Source organism: Vulpes vulpes, chromosome 11 (assembly GCF_048418805.1).
Source record: "Vulpes vulpes isolate BD-2025 chromosome 11, VulVul3, whole genome shotgun sequence".
NCBI classification, from domain to species: Eukaryota; Metazoa; Chordata; class Mammalia; order Carnivora; family Canidae; genus Vulpes; species Vulpes vulpes.
The window spans coordinates 102,181,212-102,205,953 of NC_132790.1; the positions used below are offsets into that span (position 1 = coordinate 102,181,212).

The 24,742-nt window shown below is 33.3% G+C and overlaps 1 protein-coding gene across 1 annotated transcript in view; it reads left to right on the forward strand.

Moving 5' to 3' along the window:
* Positions 1-24,742, forward strand: part of RSRC1 (arginine and serine rich coiled-coil 1) — a 402,099-nt gene that overhangs the window by 86,959 nt on the left and 290,398 nt on the right. The window contains exon 4 of the mRNA XM_072727251.1: positions 14,216-14,389. Coding sequence (XP_072583352.1) covers positions 14,216-14,389 — 174 coding nt within the window. The remainder of the gene's footprint in view (positions 1-14,215; positions 14,390-24,742) is intronic.

Sequence of the window (24,742 nt, forward strand, 5' to 3'; positions counted from 1 at the left end):
GGCGAATACCTTTCCAGGTCATTCTGGAAACATGCAGGTTAAAGATCCAGGGGAAACCAGGAAAAAGTATGACTTTTGAATTTTGATTTAGCTATTTAAAACATTCTTACACATTTCTATCTTGCCTTCGTTTCTTCTTGTATTGGAATAAGACCTTGAAGACTTAAAAATCTCCCCTGCTTCCTATTGTATAGTTTATTGGGGGGAGAAACCATACTAGGATTATTTTTAAAGTACTCAGACGAAATCAGGAGTAAACCAATACATACATACTTCAACTTCAAGGATTCATCTTGTACCTGAGCATATAGTTTAGTACAATACAGTGCCCCGTAGTGCTAGGTGTCAATCTGATCCCGGTTCTCACTTGTGTGGAGTATTGAGAAAAGTTTCATGCCATAGGTGTCTTGTTTTCTCTGGTTATTTTATTCCATTAATTGCCTTTGTTGCACAATTTGTTCATAGTTTGGAAAAACAGCAAAAAAACAACAGAATTGGAGATCCCACTTGAAGGCAGCAGAATGTAATCTGATTTATAAACCATCGGTCTTCCATTTAAGTTATTTATTTATTTAAATTCAATTTGCCAACATGTAGTATAACATCCAGTTATACTCCTCATATCACCATTTAAGGTTTGTGTTTTATGTGTTTGCATTGAATGAAGTCTTTCAGCAAATCACTTCAGGCTTTCAAAAAATAATTAAAAAAATATTTTTAGTAAATAACTTTAAACTGTTCAGTATCTTAAGATTTTCCTCCAGCTTTGTAATCAAAGAATTTTCTATATAGTTGAAGAATGTTAAGCTTTTTGTTCCTTTTAGTTTTTATCTATTATGAGAAAGGAAGTAATCTTTAAATGGAAAATTTTAATTAAAAAATTATTTTGGGGCAAAGTGATCTCTTTTTTTCTGTTTTATTTTCAAATATGAAGTAATTAGTATTAATGTTAACCATAAAAGACATGAAGTTATCAGAGTTTGATTTTATAGTCAAATTTGTTATTAAAAAGATTGTTTTTGGTGGAAGAATTCCATGGCATGTAAATATTTTCATGTAGTGGTTTAAGTATTGCAAATTAGAAGGAGTTTTAAGTCCACATTTGATTTCCAAAACTAGGATGACAGAATAAAAATCCTTGTTAATAATTTAAATTGTTTCATTTTTTGTTTTTTCAAGAACAATTTTGAAATTTAGTGTCTTTGATGCTTACATGGCATGGCACATTATTACGGAGGTGAAGGAACCTTAAGATTCTTAAATTTACTTAGTTGGTAAACAAGGCACTCTCCTCCTCTCTGACTCTTCCCCATGCATACAGAAAGTGCAGGAATTTGCTTCATTTTCCTGCTTTATTTTGCAAAATTAACCATTTTCCTTTACAAATATTACTCAATTAAGGACTTCTTAAAACATTTGCCTATAAAAAAATAGCATTTTTATGATATTAAAAAATAATGATAGTTATAGCCTACCAATGAAATTATTGGCTGGGTAAACATTTTAATTTTTAGAATTATGTATTGTACTTATGTATTTAAAGTGATGATTTTAGTGCTAATAAGAACTAAGAAGTGTAATTTCATACTCACAGGCATTCATGAAAACCTATATGCAAAAGTCATATGGTTTAAAATATAATGCTGGTAGCTACCAGCTGCTAAAGAATTTCATTTACCGATTTTATTCTTTTACTCCTTTGTAATTTAAATGGCTTTATTTAAAAAGTTTAACTTAAGGATATTGTAAAGTATATAGTATTTTAAGATTAGATGGTATCCAGAACATACAGTCCAATGAGTTAGTCCAATGTAATTGGAGGAATTATTAAATGACACTGACCTCATTTCCTTTAGAACAATGAAAATTAATAGTTTCACGTTTTATTAGGCTGATATTCCAGATGTAGTGTACATTTAATTAAGTGTAGTTTCCTTTTAGTTATGGTATGTGTATCTGTTTTTTGTCGCAAATTCTTTCTAGTTTTACAGTTTTCCACATGTTTTCTTTCACCATTTATGATTTTTTTCAAAGCAGAGCTATAAGGACTTAAATCACTTTAGCATGCAGCAAAACAGTTCCCATTCAAACAATAAACGCCATTTTAAAAAGCCTTTAGATCTTCTGTCACTTCATAAATATAAATGTATAAAAACGTTATGCAGTTGTAGTGCCCACCTGCTAATTAAATGCAGATTTTCTCGAACTTGCTTAAAATCTGTCTGTTTGTTTCAACTCTCTCTCTGTTCAGAATACATATGGCCCTTGTGAAACTAATTATGCTTATGGAACAGCTGTTAAATTTAGTGCAACTAATTTTATCCAATATTTTACATTTTAATTGATTACCTGTGAAGAAATTAGCAAATTAACACTTATTGTACAGTAACTGAATGGTCTTTTATGGTTACTTTCAGATTTAACAAGTGAACTAGGCAGTGATGGAATAAAGACATTTCTAAGATTTTTAGATAGGAAAGTTATTGGTGGACCTTGATTATCTGGTGTGAAAATTTAGGAAGACTGATGAGTGATGCCAAGCATCTGTGTGTTCTGTATCTTAAACATGAGAAGCAGATTGGAAAGTAATAGCTTTTTCTTAGAATTTTGGTAACATATGGGCTTATCTGGATCTAAGAAGTCTTTGAAGATCTTTGAACTTGACTAAATGACTTAACCTTTGGCATAGTGGGTGGGTTATATGCTTTTTTAGGGGGAGAGGCACTGGCATTCCGTATTTCTCTTTGGGTTTTTTTTTTTTTTCTCTTCCTGATTGTATCTTTTAATATCTTCTTTAAAAATCTGAGGACTAGTAATGATGATTGGGAATTTTTGAAGATTGACATGATGAGAATTCCAAGATACTTAGTGGAATGGATCTACCTGTAATAAGGTGGACTTAAATCTTTTGGTAATGTTTTGGAAATGAGTTTGTATAGATATTTATTTTCTTACAGAATTTATTTGAAAATGATACTGCAATCAGATCTTACTGGCAGCATGTTGTATGTAGTTCAAAGGATGTGGAGAAACCTGGGTTCAAATTTCACCTCTATCACACATTGTCTCTGTGAACTGAAAAGTTGAGAGTTTTCTCAGAGTAAAAACCAAACCAAACCAACCAACCAAAAAAAAAAAAACCCACCCCCAAAAACCCCAAAACAGAAAACCTGTCTGCCTCCACCCAAAGCAAGAAAAAAATCCCCCAATACCAAAAGAAGAGGACAATAACAAGTATATGTTTAAATACTATGGAGAATTAAAAGGTAGACTAGACGAATACAGCTAGCATGCTTCTTAGCATGTAGAAGATGCTTAGTAATAAGGGGGAAAATGTTATGCCCTATAACATCGCTGAATAAGAGATATAATAAGCAAGCATATTATTACACATATTTTAGAGCATAAACTATCATGGTAAATGAAAGATTGGTTTTGATTTTTATTTACCAGCCTTGAATTCTGATAAGTCTGTTGTAAAACTTGATGTCAGCTATAGGTCCAGATAAATGTGTCAGGAATTTTGACAAAAAACATTATTTCAGTTGGGACACTGTAGATAGGGAATCACTGTGTCTGGAGTATTCAAACTACCCCTGTCCCAGTACTTGATCTACCACAGCGAGAGGCTGTTCCTCTGCCCCTGGTGAGGACCGCTGATCTTGGTTCTGCAGTTTAGGATCGTTGGCAATTGTACTGATCTAGGTAGATTTCTCTGAGGCAGATGTAGGGTCCATTACTGACCAAAGCTGAAGAATATTAACCCACTGAATTCATCTTAGTCAAAATTCAGAATGTGCATGTTTTCTCCAAAGGAATAGCATTATTGTTGGCTGTATTTGAAATAGTCTTTCGGTATAAGGTTTGAGGTACTTTCTATTTGTAGGCTTATGTGAATTGGATCGAGAAACTATTGTCATTTGCATGGTGAATTTTAAATAACCAACTTCTTATAAATGAAGTTTCAAATAATTTTTTTAGCATGTAGAAGGAAAATTTTAAGCATCCACTGAAACAGAGACTAGAGTAATACACCTCAGGTACCCGTGATCTAACTTCTTTAGATGGTATTTTGCCAATATCGGGTCTTGGTTTTAAGCTTCCTAAGCGTGGTCCAGAGTACCTCTTGACTGTCTGGCTTATTTGTCTCCACTGTGGCTGGTAGAACACCACTTCTCCCTCTGTAGGATATTCAGGATTTCTGTTGCTTTCCCTGGTCCCATGGAATTTCACCTCACATACCTATAGATGAGAACTTGTTGGAAGATGTAGGGGAGCCCACTGCCGATTTCTGGATCCCTCTCTCTCTCTGTCCAACTTCCTTCTAAGGCCTTACAAATTCTAGCCACCTTGGCCGTCTTGAAGGTTTGTCCCTGTCTCCTTAAGTCAGCAAGTCTTCAAAGCTCTGTTTGGGTTCCCTCTGCTTGCTCTGTGGCTTGGAAACTTACTCAAGGCAGTAAGCTGGGGGTAATTCTAGGGTTCCCTTATTTGTTTCCCTTTTCTTGGGGAATCACGGTTTTGTGCTGCCTTATTCAGTGTCTGAAATAGTTTCATACATTTTGCCTGTTTTTCTAATTGTGGTGAGATGACTGTTCCCATAGCCTTTAACATCCCTGTGTGTGAAAGGTCATTTAACTATAATATTATTTTATTTGTGATTTCTCTATTTTTTTTGATCATTTCCTCTGAGAGTTTATCCACTTTATTAGTCTTTTTGAAAAATCAATGATCTTTCTGGCTCATTACTTTTTGCTTTTATTTCTATTTATCTTCTTTGAGTATAAATTTCTTTTTTTTTTTTACATTTTTTTAAAATTGGAGTTTGATTTTGTTTTTTTCCCTAACTCTTTAAAATGGCTGCTTAGATCATTTATTTTAGCTTTTATTATTTTCTGATGTTTTTAATGCTGTAAATGTTCATCTTTGCTGTGCTTTAGCTATAGCCTACATATTTTTGATATGCCATATTTTAGTTTTTATTCAGTTTAAATATTTAAAAAATAATCGTTGTGATTTCATCTTTCCCATGAGCCACACTGAAAAAAACTATTTCCAAACATTTGGAGGCTTTTTGAGTTGTCTTTTTTCTTGCTTGCTTATTTTTTTTTTTCTTGCTTGCTTATTAATTCCACTGTAGTCACAGAACATAACCTTGAACTCTTTTCATTATTTTTTTTAAGATTTTATTTTTAAGTACTGTCTACACCCAACGTGGGAGTTCAGACTCATGACTCTGAGATCAAGAGTCACGTGCTCTACTGACTGAGCTGGATAGGCACCCCTGAACACTTCATTTTTGAAATGTATGAGATTAGCTTTATGGCACATCATAAGGTTTATTTTAGGAAATATAAAAGACACACATGTTAAGAACGAATAGTAACAGTTTGGAGATACAATTAAATAAGTGAATTTAACTGCCATTTGTTCAGATCTTCTATATCTTACCTTTTCTCCTTTTTAACACCTGCGTTTTTTTTTATCAGTTAGTTAGAGAACTGACAGACAAATCCTGATTGTAGATTTGCAAATTCAGAATTGTTTTGTATTCTTTTTGGAGTGACCTTGTCGTCATGAAATGTCTCTATTTCTACAAATATTTCTTATGTTGATGTCTATAGATATTGATACAGTCTTATCATTTAAAACTTTTTTTAGGGGATCCCTGGGTGGTGCAGCAGTTTGGCGCCTGCCTTTGGCCCAGGGCGCCATCCTGGGGACCCGGGATCGAATCCCACGTCGGGCTCCCGGTGCATGGAGCCTGCTCCTCCCTCTGCCTATGTCTCTGCCTCTCTCTCTCTCTCTCTCTCTCTCTCTCTCTCTCTGTGACTATCATAAATAAATTAAAAATTTTTTTTAAATAAATAAATAAATAAAACTTTTTTTTAGTGCTTACATGATATTTTTTCCCATACTTTCACTTTCACACTTTGTTTTATATTTAATGTGGTTATTTTGAAAAGCTGTGTATAGTTTGCTTTTTTCAGTCTGACAATCTTTTTATTTCCATTGGGCTATTTAGTCTATGTTTATTGATTACTGTTATATTTGGATTTAAATCTCTCTTCTTTGTTTTCTGTTTGTTCCAATCCATTTTCTTTTTTCCCCTTCTTTCTTACCTTCTTTGGTTTAATGTTACCATATTTTCTTATTAGTTTGTTACCTTACATTCTTTTAATTTACTTTGCTTAACCTGGAAATTGTAGCATGTCCTTGACTTATCTAACATAAATTAGTACTTTCATCACTTTTTTCCTGTAGCTTTGGAACTTGAAGGATAGCTTAACTAGATGTAACATTTTGTGAAATGTGAACACATTTTTCCCCCTTGAGCTCCTCAAGGAAAATTAAAGCCATTGTTTTGCTATTTATCTTGCATTTAAGAAGACTGATGGTGACGTGACTTTCCTTTGTTATTAGGGATTTGATCAGAGTATTCTTTTTTTCTTTAATGTATATGCAGTAACTTCATCGGGATATATCTCAAGAGTTGACTATGGTTCATCCATTTCCCCAGATACACAGTGGACCATTCCTACATATAGATTCAGTTAGTTGCAAAAGTGTCCTTTGATTATGATTGTAATGTTAGTTCTGTTACCTTTTTTTTTTCTTTTTCTGTAACCTCAGTTAAGTTGGATGTTCATTCTCTATCTCTTCTTTCCATTACTTTTTCTCTTTGTTTTTGCTGCTTTTATTTTTTAGGAATTTTCTTTTTCTTGAATTGTTATCACTAACAGTGTGTCTCTTATTCTATGCTATATTTAATTAATGCTGGAGTATGATGTTATAGTCTCCTCTGCTTCATGGGTATTTTTGTGGGGCATATTTGATTCTTTTTTTTTTTTAAATACAGTTGGCTCTTGGGGCACCAGTTCCCCACATAGTCAAAAATCTACATATAATTTTTGACTCCCAAGAAACTTAACTAATATCCTGCTGTTGATCAGAAGCCTTATTGATACCAATCGACTAGCACATATTTTATTTTTTATATACTGATTTCATATAATAAAGTAAGGTAAAGAAAATATTATTAAGAAAATCAGAAGGAAAATACATTTACTATACTGTGTCTGTTGAAAAAAAAAATCTGTGTATAAGTGGGCCCGTGTAGTTCAAACCCATGTTGTTCAAGGCACAACTGTAGTTGCTTTGTATGGATGTTAGATTCCTTTTGTTGTTGTTCATCATGTGCAGAATTTTTCTGGGTTAGCAGTAATAGGCAAAATTGTGAATGAACTAAAGGTTTTAGGTGACTTAACAAGGCTTCTTGAGTGGCGCTGTACATTGTCAATACAGTGAGATGGAGTTTCTCTAATAAACGAGGACTCAATGGGAAAAGTTAAGTTTGTTTTCAGATCCTTCCATGTCATCTTGTTTTATGGAGCCCTGAGCCACTGGTGGACACTTCCTTTTTCATAGTATATTTATTTCCTGGAGAGTACATTCTTTTAAAAAAAATTCCCCTTGTGGTTATGGTTTTATTTGGATTTCAGTTGGGTGTGAAAGTAGATGTCCATGTTCAAAATGTCATCCTGACATGGAATTCATGTTAATTTATTCAATGTATAATTTTAAAATTTAATTTTAAGTATAGTTTTACTTTATGGTAAATATAGTCTTTATTTATAGAACTCTACTTAAGAGACTATTTGAAGTATTGTAGTTATTTTTTGAAAGGTAAAATATTAGGATATTTGTTTTGATTACATGTGTTTAGAACTTATTAGCCAATTAAGAAACTTGACATATTGGTTTTTGAGGGCAGTAATTCATTTTATGTAGGGATGTTATGATGACTGTTCCTATTCTGTAGATATTGAAAGCATTTATCTGGTATAATAGGACATCTTGCTGTCCATTTATCGCTTATATATTGTGTGTTCTAGAGGGCCACATTTTTTATCAAATGTTTTTTTACTTATAATATATCTCCATTTTGGTTATGGTACTCTAGAGACTTCTAGAGTGATTTATCAGAAGGGTATTTATTTAAGGAATGAGGGACAAATAATACCTTAAATTTTAATGTAGTTTCTTTAACTTTTTTGTCTTGTCAGGATAGGAAATCTCTTTCCTGTGATCTGTTACTTTCTTTTTGATGGAGATCCTTCAAATATAAAAGTTACTTAATAAAGTAAATGGGGTTGTTCATGTGTCTAAGATCTGCATTTTACTCAAAATTGTATAAATTAATTCTCATGACAACTAAGAAGTCAGCAGCTTAATTCATTTTAAATCTTTGATTTTGCAGTCCTTTTATACAGCCTTTAGTAATGTTATTTTGCCCATGTTTCAGACTTACTATGTTTTCCCCATGCATTCTCTCCAGTGTCGTTTTTTGCTCCCTGTAGCCTATAAACAAAATTAAGAGGCATACAATATGAGAATTAAAATAATGAACATCAAGATGTCAGAGAACGGTCCAATACCTTATATTGCATACTGTGATATTTTAAAACTTTTTACTTCCTTTAAATGTGACCTCATGGATGGCTTAACTTACAGATCTGCTCTTGCTGTCCTCGTTCTTTGAGCCACATCAGCAATATTTCTAGGAGAATATTTCAAAATGGCATGAGTTGCAGGTATTGACATATGGTTGAATAATGAGCAAGATGCTTTGGGGAATGGCAGTTTTCTATTATGGAATCTTTGTGTTAGCGAAGACCATGAGGTGAGCTTGGAGATAATTGTGTGTATTCTATGAATTGGCTATATTGGGAGGAGTAGAGATTGGTAAATAGATGCTATGGGAGAGTAGGCAGAGAGTATTTGATAGAAGGTCTCTAATTGAGGTATCTAGCCATGCTGATGGAGAGACAGTGACCCTACTTTCTGGTTTCTCTGGGACCAGAGAAACAGTGCCAGTGTAGGCCTGTTGTCTTTATGTTGTAGGCCTTTCTCGCCTCCCCAAAATATCCCCTTTTGTTTTTCAAAACCTTGTATGATAGGTGATGTAATTTTCTTTTTAATAGTAAATCTGTGAAAATCATGGGTCTACTGTGGGTTTCCTGTGAAGACATGAATTGTTGGCCAATATTATTATTACTTACCTTCCTTTATACAAGAAATATATTGAGACTTGAGTAATCCTTATGCCAGCCTTAAGATTTTAAAGGTCTGTCAAAATCAAAATGTTGCTCTTTCCGGGATTAGCTATAGTTTAAGGGAAACATACTTTACATACTTCCGATTCAGATTTTACTCATTCATTCAGAGTAGCACATGCCTCAGTTACGTCTTTCTCAGTGCCTGCCTGCTCCCAAATTACTTGCCTGCTATCTTACAATTCAGTTAGGTATCCCTGAAACGTAGTTATTATCCCCCTTTTGTAGATAAGGAAACAGATGCCCAGAGAGGAAATAACTTGTTAGAGGACACCACACTATCAAGAATCCTTTATTTTTTTAAACTTAATACTTGTATAACTTTGGGTATATAGATAACAGATACATCTGTTTTTTAAGATACAGTGAAAAAACATGATTTCACCCAAATCCACCTGGTGTGTAATCCACAAATGGCTGCACATTTTTGTCAAACAGTGTTTTGTTTTGTTTTTTGACCAAAAAACAAACCACTAAGAAATGAGCTTACTTTAAAGATTCATTAAAAAAGAGAAACTTAGTTTTGTTGTTAGGGTTTAAACTAATGTTAACTCATCTTTTGTAGTCCACATTTTCACCAGTTAAATGAAAACTAATTGCAAGAATCATATTTTGGTCTTGAACAATGTGGAACCAAATTAAAATAATATACTCTATGTGTATATACATAAAATATATATGAATAGTGGCTGAGGCTGTCACAAAAAAGGCCCCCCCACCATTTTTATTATTACTTTCTTTTAACAAAACTTAAAATTTTTTTTTAGAAAACTTTAAATTTTTATGGTTATTCAAAGATTTTAGAATAATCTTAAAATTTCTATATATTCACATATAACAGAAGATTTAATCAGAAATAAATAAGCTAACATTTGTGGGAGAAATAAATTGTCAGGATAAATTAAAACTTTACACGGAGAGAGGTCCTGTGTCAAAACTAAGAGAGGGAAAATAATCAAAGAGAAAATGATACAAATTTGATTTTTATAAATGAGGATAATAAACCCATGTTGACATTGCTAGTAAGAAATATTGTAACTTCTCAAAATTACATACTAAGAAAAGTTTGTGACATTGTGTAATATTGTTCTCCATTCACTGAGTAAACTAATTAGGGTTGAAAGAAGACAGGTATTATTATCATTGAAACCTTTGTAATTCTCTTCAAGACCATCATATGTCCTAAATACCCAGGTCTAATTTATGCGATCTCCCTATCATCGCTTGGGGGAGTAATTTGGGTTTTTTTGCTTTTTTCTATTTTGCTTGATTAGTCTAGCTAGGGATTTACCAAATATGTTGATATTCTTAGAGAAGCAGATTTTGGCTTTTTTTTTTCTATTCTATTGATTTTTGCTCTTTAATGTTTCCTCCTTTCTACCTACTTTGGGTTTACTTTGCTCTTCTTTTACTAGCTTCTTAAGATGAAACTTTAGGTATTTGATTTTAGGCCTTTCTTCTTTTTTAATATAAATATTTAAAGCTATAAGTTTCCCTCTAAACATTGCTTTTAGCTTGTCTTCCAGATTTTCCTAAGTTGTATTTTTATTGTCTTTCAGTTCAAAATATTTTATTTTTATTGTGATTTCTTACTTGATCAGTGCATTATTTAGAAGACTATTTTATTTCTCTGTATTTTTTTTCTAGATTTTTTTTTTATTAAACTCTAGTTTAATTCCATTGTGGTCAGATAAACATTTTGTATGATTTCTACTTATAAATTGATCCTTTGATCATGATGAAGTATCTATCTTTCTTTTTTGTGATACTTTGCTTCTGAAGTCTTAATTTATCTGATATTAATATATTTATTCCACTCTTCCTATGCTTACTGTTTGCATGATGTATCTATTTTTAACCATTTACTTTCAATCCTTGTCTGTATACTTAAAATAAATATAGATAGCATGTAGTTGTGTGTTGCCTTTTGATTCATTTGGACAGTTTTTTTGTTTTTGTTTTTTTTTTTAAAGAGGGCAGGTTGGATAGGGGCACAGGAAGAAGGAGAGAGGGAGAATCTTAAGCAGGCTGCACACCAGTGTGGAGTCGAACTCAGGGCTCAGTCTCATTAACCAGAGATTATGACCTGAGCCAAAATCAAGAGTCACTCAGGTATCCCAGGACAAGCTCTTTTTAATTAAAGTATTTATTCTATTAATATTTAAAATATTTATTGATATATTTGGATTTAAGTCTACCATCTGATATATATTTTATGTACTTTATATGCACATTTTAATGTGTTTTATTTTATGTATTTTTATACATATATTTATTTTATTTTGTTCCTTTGATTTTTGTTTCTTTGAACTTCTTTTCCAGCCTCCTTTTGCATTAATGAATATTTTTAAAGAATTCTTGTTTAGCTTATCTTTTGACCTTTTACCTATAAATATTTGCATTTTTTTCCGTTTTATTTTTCTTATTTTGGTTGCTCTAAGGACTACATATATGCCCTTACCATTTCAGTGTACTTAGAGTTACTCTTTCACCATTCATGTGAAATGTAGAAATGTTATAACTGTAGGTCTCCATTTACATACTGTGTAGTTTATTTTATAGGCTATATGTATTAAATCTACTTGCATTATAAACTCTACAGTGAAACATTGTAGTTTTTACTTTAAGTACCTGTGTGTGTGTGTGTGTTTGTGTATTTAAAGTAGGCTTCATGCTTGACATGGAGCCCAAAGTGGGGCTTGAACTCATGAAGACCTGAACTGAAATTGAGAGTCAAACACTTAACCAACTGAGCCACCCAGGCAACCCTAGCACATCTATGTATTTTAAATAAGTTAAAGGCAGTAGTTTTTTGTATTTCCCCATATATTTACCATTTCCATTGGTCTTCATTCTTCCTAAAGATCCCAAGTTTTCATCTATCATCATTCTCCTCAGCCTGAAGAACTTACTTTAGAACTTCATGTAAACAGATCTACTGTTGATGACTATGGTTTATTCTTCCCTTTATCTTAAGAATATCTTTATTTTACTTTCATTATTTGAGGAATATTTTTGCTAAATATAAATTCTGAGCTGATAGTTTTTTTCTTTCACCATATTAAGAACTTTGTTCTATGTCTTCTGATTTCCACTGTATCTAATGAAAAGCCAGCAGAGGGATGCTTGGGTGGCTCAGCGGTTGAGCATTTGCCTTCAGCTCAGGGTGTCATCTTGGGGTCCTGGGATCAAATCCCACATTGGGCTCCTTGCATGGAGCCTGCTTCTCCCTCTGCCTGTGACTCTACCTCTCTCTCTGTGTCTTTCATAAATAAATAAATAAAAATTTAAAAAAAAAGCCAGCAGAAATGGCTATCATTGCTCTCTTTGATTGTAATGTGTCAGGTTTTTTTCTGAATACTTTCAAGATTTCTCTTTACTTTTAGTTTTTATCAGTTTCATCAGTAGCCATGATCTCTCTATTTATCTTTGGGGTTCACTAAACTTCTCAGATCTGAAAATTTCTTTCACTAAGTTTGGGGAAATTTTGGCCACCACAAAAAAATTGTGTTCTATTTTATTATATTTTCTACTTCTGGGTTTTAATAAACATGTTAGACATTAGGATATTGTCACAGAAATCCTGGAGGATCTGTTTTTATTATTGACAGTCTTTTTTTCCTCTTACGTCTTTGATCAATAAATCTTGATTTATTTTCAAGTATACAGATTCCTCTGTTACTAATCTCATTAATGATTAGTAGATTTTAATCTCATTCAGCATAATTTAAATTTCAGATTTTTTTTTTTTAGTTATAGAATTTCTATTTTTTTCATTTTCTAGTTTTTCTGTTGAGATTTCTTTGTATTGCAGGCATAGTTAGACTTTTTAAAAACCCTTGTGCTAGTCTAAGATTTGGCTTATCTCAGGATTAATCTCCATTGACTATCTTTTCTCTTGAAATTGGATCACATTTTCATGCTTTGTTGTATTATCTAGTAGTAACTTTGGATTTTCTCTGGACATGATGAATGTCATATTTTTTAATACACTGGGTACTGTTATATTCCTCTGAAGAATATTGATTTACTTTTTTTGTTTACTTGTTTGTTTTAGCGGGAAATTAAGGTAGTTGAATTAAAATTGTAAAAACCCATCTCTTCAAGGACATTTCATGTTTTCGGTTCTTTTATCCTTAGCTATCTGCGGAGTTTCCCCCTCCTATGTATAATGTAGGAGTCAGTCTAAGATTTGAGTACTATTTATATCTAGAATTTTTGGCTTCCTCTTCTGACTCTTTTTCAGGATTCCCCTTTCATTTTCCTTTTGCAGTGGTTGCACTGAGTCTTCTGTTTTTTTTTTTTTCAGGCCAGAAATCCTGAAGCTTTCTGTTGGAGTTTTAACTGCCCTGAACTGCCCACAAACTTAGCCTCCCCGTCAGAAAAGAAGCTGATATAAAATGGGAAACTTTATTGTTGCTCTGCTCTTTTCCCAAGTTTGGCCTCCTACAGAATCTGCCTTCCTTTGGTCACTATTGAATAGTGCCTTTAGATAGTTGTTTTTTATAGCTGTCTATCGGATAACCAATCTGGTAGAGGCTTGCTTTCAGCACCATAAGTGGGATCTGAAATCTTTACTTATAAAAAAACAAAAAAAACCCCCAAAAAACAGAAACATAGTATATCCTACCTCATACTCTGATTTAATACAAAAAAATAGCTGGATTAGGGTAGAGCAGAGAAATAGTTTGATTTTAACAGTTAGATATAAGAAAAGAAGTTGAATAGACATGGAAGCCAAGATTGTAGAGATAGGAAAGACCCTATTTTTGGAAATTAGCTTAGATACGTTTAGATTTGTTATATTATTTGAGGAGGCTTGAACATTCAAGGCAATTTGAACCTTTAAGACTTACACTTGTAGGCGCTTTTTGACCAAATCTAATTTCCTCTAAAGATGACATTTATTTCCCTCATATCATTTTAATTGAGTATACTTATTCATAAAGAATCCTATATAGATACTTACTTACGTCCCACATTTAGTTACTGAATTCATAATTAAAAACTAAATCCTTTTCTTTTAGATTATTTTAAGAATATTTGCATTTCATAATACAAAATATACCCTAAATTGATGTAATAAAATCTACTTATTATAGGTCCAGGTCAAGACCTCGTCCACGTTCCCATAGTCGAAGCAGTGAAAGGTCCAGTCACCGAAGAACCCGTAGTCGGTCTCGGGATAGAGAACGACGTAAAGGCAGAGACAAGGAGAAAAGAGAAAAGGAGAAGGATAAATGCAAGGATAAGGAATTACACAACATCAAGCGTGGGTAAGTTGAAGTAAATCTTCAGTAGTGATGCCTCAGTGACTCCATGGCAATATTCAAACTAAATTTTCATTTTCTGAGGTTTTCTTACATGGACAAAAGAGGAGAATACATTAAATAAAGAAGAAAGGATAAATCAAAATGGTTATCTCAATTTTTTTTTTTGGGGTTATCTCAGATTTTTACTGGGCTTTCTTTATATTCCTATTTTCATTTAATACTTATATAACAAACTTTCCAAACACAAAATAAATGGTACTATCAAAACTTAGTATGTCAGTAAAGGAAAATTTGCATAATTCTTTAGGAAAGTTCTACATTAATTTCCTTATCATGAATATGATTTTAAAATTTAAAGACTAGTTCATTGTTAAAAATGTTTATTAATTTACTGTAAAGCCATTAGGGGAAAAAGATAAAGGTGAAACGAAGGAAGAGAACCATGTGATTTACTATTGGTTAGGCCTCTTTCAATAGAATGGGAGTTGGCACTGTTGAGGTAGGTGTGTGTGTGTGTGTGCGTGCATGCGTGTGTTTGAGTGTATGTGTGTGTGAGACCAAGAATTTATTTTTCTGGAATTGGTATTATTGAAACAATTATTCTAATTTTGTCCAGTTGGAGTTTGAAATCCATTCATATCTGTTTGTTAAATTAGAAAATGTTAAAATGAAACCAATCTTGGTTTGTAGTTTAAATTGTAGCTTCTTGTTTATTTTATTCAAAACCAACATTGGGTTCTTTTATTATAGTAGAACATCTTAGAATTTGTTCCCTTTTGTGAGTCTTTCAGTACCCTGTGTATACTCACTGTAATACTTCAGTACAAAGTCTTTATTTGTAATGTATCGGTTTATAGTATAAAATCGAAGAGCTTGGGATCCCTGGGTGGCGCAGCGGTTTGGCGCCTGCCTTTGGCCCGGGGCGCGATCCTGGGGACCCGGGATCGAGTCCCACATCGGGCTCCCGGTGCATGGAGCCTGCTTCTCCCTCTGCCTGTGTCTCTGGCTCTGTCTCTCCTTCTATCTCTCAAGAATGAATAAATAAAATCTTTAAAAAAAATAAAATAAAATAAAATAAAATAAAATAAAATAAAATAAAATAAAATAAAATAAAATAAAATAAAATAAAATAAAATCAAAGAGCTTGTCAGGATCTTGATTGTAGTTCCTTAAGATCTTGATTCTATAAATAATTAAATTTATTAAAGGATATGGAACTTGTCTCTCCTTTTCTTTTTCTCAGTTGTTTATTTTTTATTTCCAGATTTACAATGATATTACATAAACCTGCTAGACTCTTTGAAGTGATAAACTTGTGGTGGATTTTGGAAGAGGATAATATTATTACATGATTTCCTTAATGCACATAGAGCAGTTGTGGTCTTGTAAAATTCTGAGTTCTTCTTCTAGTTTTAAGGGTTGTTGAACGTTAGAGGAGATGGGTTTAGTATCTGACCATAAGGATAGGGAGGTGGATTTGGCTAAAAGTGGCAGAGTGGAATTAAGATCAGGGAGGATATGAGAGAAATCTATTGAGAAAGGGAGAAAGTCAGGAGGACGATAGACTTGAAAAGAGGGTGGAGAGTAGGTTTTTGAGACTAGAAAGTATGGATTAAGAGGATGAATAAATTATGTCTGTTAAGGAATTATCTTGCTCCTTATTCCTTTTTTGTTTTCTTCTTCTTTCGCTTTACACTTTAGATGTTACGTGGTTATAAAAAGAGTGACAATGCTTTTTAGTAATTAAATTTTTGCTTTCCACCTCACCAGAATAATTACACAGTTGTATAAAATTGATATTACATAAAGCATTAACTTGGGGATTTTAAAGGTAAGAAAAATAATTTAAAAAAGGGAGATTGGTGGTTTCAGGAAAGATTCTTATATGGTGACATTAATCTTGAAAGTTTGGGTCAGCTTTACAGGTTAGACTCAGTGGTGATTATGTTCAAGGAACTGAATCCTGGACGACAGGTTTACAAGATAATGTTGTATTCATCATCATTTTTTAAATCTCAATAAAGGGGATGAACAAGGTCAAAACTAGAGGTGTCAGTTGAAGGGCTCTGGGAACTGAGGTCAGAAAACTGTGAGTAGCTTCACTAATTAATTTCCATGGTTTTAGTGGACCATAGTATAGAGTGGTGTTATATCAGGATATTCTCTCTCCTGGTTAGTGCTGAGGACATCCATATTCTTATCTTTTGTTATGATATAAAATCAGTATTTTTTTAAGGCCCATGTACACATTTTAATGGTAGTACTTATACATGTATAGATGTACCCTGCTTCTGAAATAATTTATCTTTTTTTTTAATGCTTACATGTTTATTTTATAGACCTGATTTATTAAGCCATTTGGGGCAGAAAATGTATATCTTCTACTCTTTTATATCACTTGGAGTACCTGATATACATGTCAGTTAATAATCGATTGGTTATCGATCAGATATACTCATTCATTCGTTTGCTTGTTCAGTCAATAATGTTTAAATACCTTCTACTTGTCAAATACAGTATTGGTAATAGGGTCATAATAGTAGGCCAGTCCTACTTGGAGAGTTCATGCAGATGGCAAAATAAGCATAGACAGAAGGGAAGATATGTAAATAATTACAGTGAAATCAGATGAAATGTTTCACAAGGAAGTTACGGAAATAAAGTGAGTTAGGACGCTTTTGGCTATAAGTAACAAAACCCAAATAATAGTAGCTTAAACCAGGGACAGCAAACTTCTTTGTAAAGGGCTAGATAGCAAATAACTTAGGCTTTTTAGGCCATATGTCTCTGTTGCAACTACTGAACTCTATCCTTTTAACACAAAGGCAGCCAAAGATAATGTTAAATGAATGATATGGCTGTATCACAATAAAACTTTATTTACAAAGATGGACAGTTGGCTAGGTTTGGCTCATAGGTTGTAGTTTGTTAGCCTCTGGCTTAAACATTGAGCACATTTATTTTTTATTTTTATTTTTTAAATTTGTTTATTTGAGGAGAGAATGAGCAGGGAGGAGAGAGAGGGAGAGAGAAACTGCTCAGAGCACAGCCGGACACACGGGCTTGATTTCAGGACCTTGAGATCACTACCTGAGCTGAAACCAAGAGTTGGGGGGCTTAACTGACTGTGCCACCCAGGTGCCCCCGTAAGCACATTTATTGTCAATATGACAAAGAGCTTAGAGATAAGCAGTTCTGGGCACATTTTTACCCTTCCAACAGGCCTTTTTAAGCATGTTGGATTCATCTTCCGTCTTGACACATTATGATTGCAAGATATTTCCATGACCATTAAGCTGGTTGGTCCAGACTAGTCAACAGGTCAGGGAGGGTCTCTCAGAAGCAGTCATGTTTTTACATTGAAGGAAGGAAGAGATGAGAAAGAATCTTATGTGCAAAATGAACTTCAGGTGGAAAGCCTTAGAGGCAAGCAGGGATGTGTGGCATATTCGAGGAACTAAAGTCTAATAAGGCTTGGTGTAGAGTTAAAGAGGAATGATGGTGAGAAATGATTATTGGAGTACCTTATAAGCTAAGTTCGGAGTTTTAATTCCAAAGTCAGTGAGAAGCTGATGAAGTTGCAAGTATGGTAATGATATGATCAGGCCTATATGAGACATGAACAAAATATTTTATTTACAGTAGACATAATAATAATGTGTTTAACATTTTAAATATATTTTCAGTGTATCAGGAATTTTGCAAAGCAGTTGACATGCATTATCTTATTTAGTTTTCATAATAGCCTCATGAAATAGCTACTTTTATTATCCCTCATAATGATGAAAACTTGTGATCATAGAGCTGGTAAATGGTAGAGTTAGGGTTCTGATTCATGTTTGCTGACAAGAGCATCTTGACTCTAAACAGTAAATTATCCTCACTCCTTTAGTAATCCATAATCATTGATGATGAGATATAATGTGTGAGATCAAGTGATATGCTGTTGCTTAAACTTCCCTAGAAAATACTTAAAGAGAAGTGAAAGGATTTCTGTGCCTTATTTTTCTTTGATCAGAAATCTGTCATCAGTAAAAGATTGATTGCTTTTCTCCCTCTCTTTTTCACATATTATCCTGCAACAACATTTCATTTATTTATTTAGAATTATATTTAACTACATTTAATAAAACCACATTTCTAAGTCTTTACTTAAATATATTTCTGTGATCATTTTGTTAGCTGTCTCTTGCCACATGACTTCAGCCCCCCCCCCCCCAAAAAAAAAGTGAGTGGAGAAAAAGAAAAAAAAATTCACAAACCATATAATTAGGACTTACATATTAGTTCATTGTGGTTGTGGAACCCAATGACGAATATTTTAGCTTAGGCTAAAAAGCCTAGCTGCTTCCTCACATAAGAGGAAATAAAAACTCAATGTGCTTTTGCTTCTTTGTGTATAACAATGTTTGTTTTTATCCAGTTTGAAAATATCAGTATTATATGAAAATTGATAAAACATAAAGCATGTGTTTAATTTTTTTAAAATATTTTATTTATTCATGAGAGAGAGAGAGAGAGAAAGAGGCAGAGACACAAGCAGAGGGAGAAGCAGGATCCATGCGGGGTGCCTGACACAGGACTCGATCCTGGGTCTCCAGGATCACACCCTAGGCCAAAGGTGGCGCTAAACCGCTGGGCCACTGGGGCTGCCCAAAGCATATGTTTATAAAGTACAAAGTAAGAGTGAGAAATGGTAAGGGGGTATTTTATAAGTTGGGAAAAATAAAAGTAGGAGAGAAAGGAATGCACAAGAAGAAATTAATGAGCCTAATAATAAGGAAGAGTTTTTTTGTTGAACTTTTGAGGAAAAAGATAACCAAATTAATAATTCTGAAATATCTTATAAATATAGCAGCTAATTAAATATAATTCTTGGAATTTTTGGAACATTTGAATGATTATTTTTTATAGTGTTTAAATTGATCTCGTCATTTTATTAAGGTACTGAATAAGGAAGGCCTAATAAAAGTGGGGAGGGAATGAGGAGTTTGTAGGGACTAAAAGGTGTCTTTCCTTATAACACTATGTGAAGGATAAATTTAAGAAAGACACCAGCTGAGCCTTGTCTTAGATTTTTTGAAGAAGGTTTAATGATGTTAATTTTTAATGTTTTACATTTATAAAATTAGGTTTTAAGACTGTTTTAACTTTAAACATTGATACAGATTTTTCCTATTTTTATTAGCTTCCTCACAGGTTTTTAAAACTTAAAATATTTATCAGATAATTAATATTTGCATTTATTTTATCAAGCTATGCTTTTACATATGAAAACAAAGTTTATTTTTCATAGTTATTAGGTTGAAATTGGACACTAAACATTATTTTGTTAAGCACACTTATACTGAGAGTCAAAAATCAGAAATATGAAACTTGTTATGGAATCTCCTAATTACATCTTGGTTTGATGATTGTGAATATTCTACACACCATCTGAGTCTTCTGTGGATTCATTTTGTGCCTTCTTTATTAACATTTTAATCAAACTCCATGAAGTATAATTGGCTTTTATAATACATCTTTTAGAGACTTCTTTGAAAAATTGGTTGTAAATTGTTACTACTACCAGTGACATTCTGATTATTTATTTATGATTTTATTTATTCATTTTTAAATTTTATTTATTTTTTAAATTTCTTTTTATTGGAGTTCAATTTGCCAACGCATAGCATATCTATTTATTCATGAGAGACACACACACAGAGAGAGAGGGGCACAGACAGGCAGAGGGAGAAGCAGGCCCCATGCAGGAAGCCCGATGTGGGACCCGATCCCAGGTCTCCAGGATCACACCCTGGGCTGAAGGTGGCACTAAACTGCTGAGCCACCCAGGCTGCCCCTCTACTGTTTATTTTAAATCATTGTACCATCCTTAGGAATAGAATTTGGATGGATTTGATTTAAATCTATTTTCCATCAGAATTTAAATCACCAGCCAGGAAAATTTGGTTTAAAGTAGTTATTTCCTAGTAAAATGCTTTCTTACTGTGAGTAACTTTGGGATTCATCAGAAACCTAATTTAGTATTACTGAACGTATTCGTTAGATATGGTACTATGAAAGGCTTTCAGTTATTTTTCCCTTACTGATTTTTTGGTAGATGGATGTTGATCTGAGAAATGTGCCCATCAGGACTTCTGGAATATTTTGCTCAAACCCTTGAGTTTGTACTTTTCTTCTTTTCTTTCTTTGTATAACTTTTTGAACCTTTTTGCTTTTAGAGAGGTAAGTATGTCCCACTGGACATAGAAATCCATATCTGGACAACTGAAGCAGTTCTTTTTGGTGGGTAATAGAAGGGGAATATATTTAAATAGAATTTCTTATAATGAAGTGTGACTCCCACTACATCAATTGTCTTTAAATCTTTCTGAACATATATTAGAAACTACTAGGACAGCGGTGAAATTGGGCTTCATAGCCCTGTATGTTACCTATTTATAAAACCTTTCATTAAAAATTTTACTATGCAATATAATGAGAAGTTATTCCTTGTATTGAAGCTGTTTCAGGTATGTTTTTATAGACTAAAAACACAGAAAGCTTATCAACAGAAGCAACATACATTTTTCATTCATAGGAATTACTGCTTTGAAAGTAGTATTCTTAAATATGTATATATGTGTATATATAGAAACACACTCTCATATACACACATTTAAAAATGTGCTAAGGCATTTAGATTCTGTTAGATTCTGAAAGTTAACTTGCAGAAATTATAATTATTGCTCATTTTAAAGCATTTACAATTTTTTTCCTATAGAACAAGTTAGTCTCTTTGAGCCTCAATTTATTCTTCTGTAAAATGGGGATAATAATACTAGAAAAACCAGAAGTGTTACAAGCAGTGTTTATAAGAAATATAGTAGCATGTAGTAATCATACATTATAGATATATATTGGTTATGACTTTGACCTGGCAATGTTCCAGACTCTTCAGTTGTAGAGTTTCATGTACTAAGTTTCTGTTGATGAGATTTTTCCTACCTAGTGCTTGGCAGAAGATGTTGAAGTGATTTGGGAATGCTGGACTCCCGAGTTTTGACAGCAGTTACATACTCTTAGAGGCTGTCATATTTTTCCTTACCTCTTATTTCTTTATGCAGCAGGAAGTCATTTATGCTAATTTGCTCCATTTGCATATAGGTTATAGAGTTCTGTGGTGCAGAGCGTGCTTAGAACTCCTTTTAAGTGTCTGTTTGGATCAAAGCAGGGCTGTGTGATAGCTGTTGTCTGACACCAAGCTGTGTGGTGTTGTTTTCATTAAACATTTATCACACTTCGAATGTGACAGCAGGCAACTTTGTGCCAGTATAACATGTTTTCATGCAAAATTTATTGAAAAAGACGAGACTTTGTAAAGAGATCTTGTTGCCTTTCACCAGTGGCGAAGGGTAAATGTTTGGTTCGAAAGAAGCGTATCCTTTAACACATGTCATTGTAGCATGCAAAGGAAGCTTCGTACTGTCAATTTTGTTAAGCAGGTAAACAAATACATTTTTATATAAATGCGTGCACTGGATTTTTCTTCCTTTTTGAATTAAATTTTTTACAATTTCCTTGTGAATTGAATGAATACTGTACCAGTGGCCCTTTATGTTGTTGGATATTTTTTATTGCAAGAAAATTTGCCACCCAATTTCCATTGTGTACGTTTGCCACTAGGTATTAGTTTTATTCAACAGAAACAATCTGTAATTTTTTCGAAAAGACTAGGTCAAGAAAAGGAGTCTAACATAACAAAAAGAATAATCAGCAAAAGCAGGAGGCAAGGGTTTTAGAAGTTCTCCCCCAGGTCACCACCTTTCTCTTGTTCATTATATCAATACATTTTAATTATCCCACAGTTTGCCCAATGGGATTTGACTTGAATTATGCCTGATAGAGCATTAAATGGCATAAATTGTAGGTTCATTCTTTCTTATTGTGGTTGCCTGGCTATGAAAAGCCTTGGAATGAGAGAAGGTATTTTTATTTTCCTTTTTCATTCCACAGGAGGCTCAGGAATTACAGTTAGGTGAAATTACTGAGAAACTGAAAGTAGCCTCCTGCTGGACTTATTAGTATGTTTCATCACATGGACTATAAAAAACTTGGTGGGACCGGGACCCTTGTAAGAGGTATTAAAAGAAATTGTGTTAGCATTAATAGTCAAGAATAAAAGGAGTAAATAGTGTATAATGGAAGGAACTTTATCTTTGGAACCATAGCAGAATCTACACGATCTTTCAAATTTTGACTCACTGTGCTTTGGAGCTATTAAAGGATAATTGTTTAAGAAGGTAGAATCATGACTCATAAAAATACTCATGAACATGTGCCAAAGGTATTATTTGACTCATTCATTAATGAGAGAGCCATGAAGATGCTACTACAGTAGCTCCAAGGAGAATCCAAAGAGCAGACACATATTTATAGGATGTGAAATTGTTTAGTAGAGTCAAAACTGGCTTTTCCACAGGCAGGGTGGAAGTCAGTGACAACTCCACTGGACAAAATTCAGTTGCATATCTATGGAAAATAATCATCTGTATTGCTATCAATTATCTATAATTTCTGAAATTTAAAAATCGGTAAGGAAGGACAGAAAGGTGGAGATAACTTGGAAAGGCATTCTAGATAAGATACCCAGTAATTTTTAGCCATTTCAAGTCATTAAAAATTGTTTCCTGTCAGGGCAGATTATTTTCTTTGAAGCTTAAATTTATTCTTCTGTAAAATGGTAATAATGATCATTGAAAACCTGTAAATACTAGAAGCAGTGTGTGTAAGAAGGATAGTATAGAAGAGTAGGATCTCAATAAATGGTATTTTGTATAAACAACACAAATTTAATTATTGATGCTTGTGGTTACCAGTTTCTCAACTACCACTCTTTTTTCTAACTTTTGAGTCTTTTGAAAGGCTGTTTTCTCAGTATGAAATAGCCACTTTTTCTCCATGTCTCCTGCCAGTTCCATTCTTCTTTTGGGGCTCACTTTAGATATTAACTTCCTTCATGAATTCTTCTCTGCCCTTTTTGAGTGTGTTCAATAGTCTTGCAGTTTAGCACCTATAGTATCTACATCTAATTTGAATAGAGAGCTTTGTAATTTTGTAATTACAAAATTTTGTAATTGCCAGATGATATATTCCTTGTCTGTCTTACTGAACACTATATTTACCTGGACCATGGTAAGTACTGATGTATTTGTAGAAATGGTTTTAGAAGATGTTTCTAGGTAATAAAATCTAGCTTTTAAGCATTTGAAAATGACAAAATTGAATTTTTGGTATCAGAAAAATAAGCAGCTACTCCATGCCTATTTTAAGTGTGCATGTGTACCCATGCATATATACATCCCCTCCATCAAAGTCTCCAGACAGCATTTTTACCCAGTCTATATAACTTCCATTATCTTTTTTCTGTACTTTAACAGTTATCAGTTATGTTGTAGCTAATATCATTTAGCATCAGTTGCTTAAAAAGCTTTATTTTAATTACTGATTAAAATTCCAGTCCTCATTGATGACTCTTCACGCCTGATCTAATTTATTTCAGGATCTTAATTGGTATCACCTACTCTGTTGATTTGGTACATGGTTACAGGGCAAACGACTAAACTTAAGTATACAATTCCATAGAGATCCTTTACCGAAGTCCTTGGTGTTTGCCTTCAGTTAGGTCATGTATGGTTTTGTAAGCTAAAAAATCTGCACTATTGTTAGAGAAATGGAGAGGGAATAAACTTGGAGTGTCAGCCAAGTCTTTTCTTCCTAAATAAACAAGCAGTTCCCCCTAAAAGCTAAGTTGTTGCTTATAAGCACTCATTATAGTTCTAATTTATACCTCATTATAAAGCACCTGGAGTATCCCAACTATGAATGGTGCGCTAATCCAAATAGAAACAGTCTGTTCAATTTATATATAAATATATATATGTATATATATATTTAAATCTGGTTTATTCAATTCTCATAGGCTTTCTTCCCAGTCTAGTGAGCATTGGAGTGGCATCTCCAAAATAGAACAGGTTGGTATAAACCATAATGTATGCTTGACATATTAGATAAATCTTGGTTGGCACAAGTAGAGAAGCAGAAGTTTAAAACTCCTTTGATTAAACAGCAAAGATTGGGAAATAGTGCATGATGATCTATTTTTATATCCTAATGTGCTATTATAGGACAGGTTTTAAAAGGCTAGCTTAGCTGTTCTAAATATCCTGGTAGGGATCCCTGGGTGGCGCAGCGGTTTGGCGCCTGCCTTTGGCCCAGGGCGCGATCCTGGAGACTCGGGATCGAATCCCACGTCAGGCTCCCCGTGCATGGAGCCTGCTTCTCCCTCTGCCTATGTCTCTGCCTCTCTCTCTC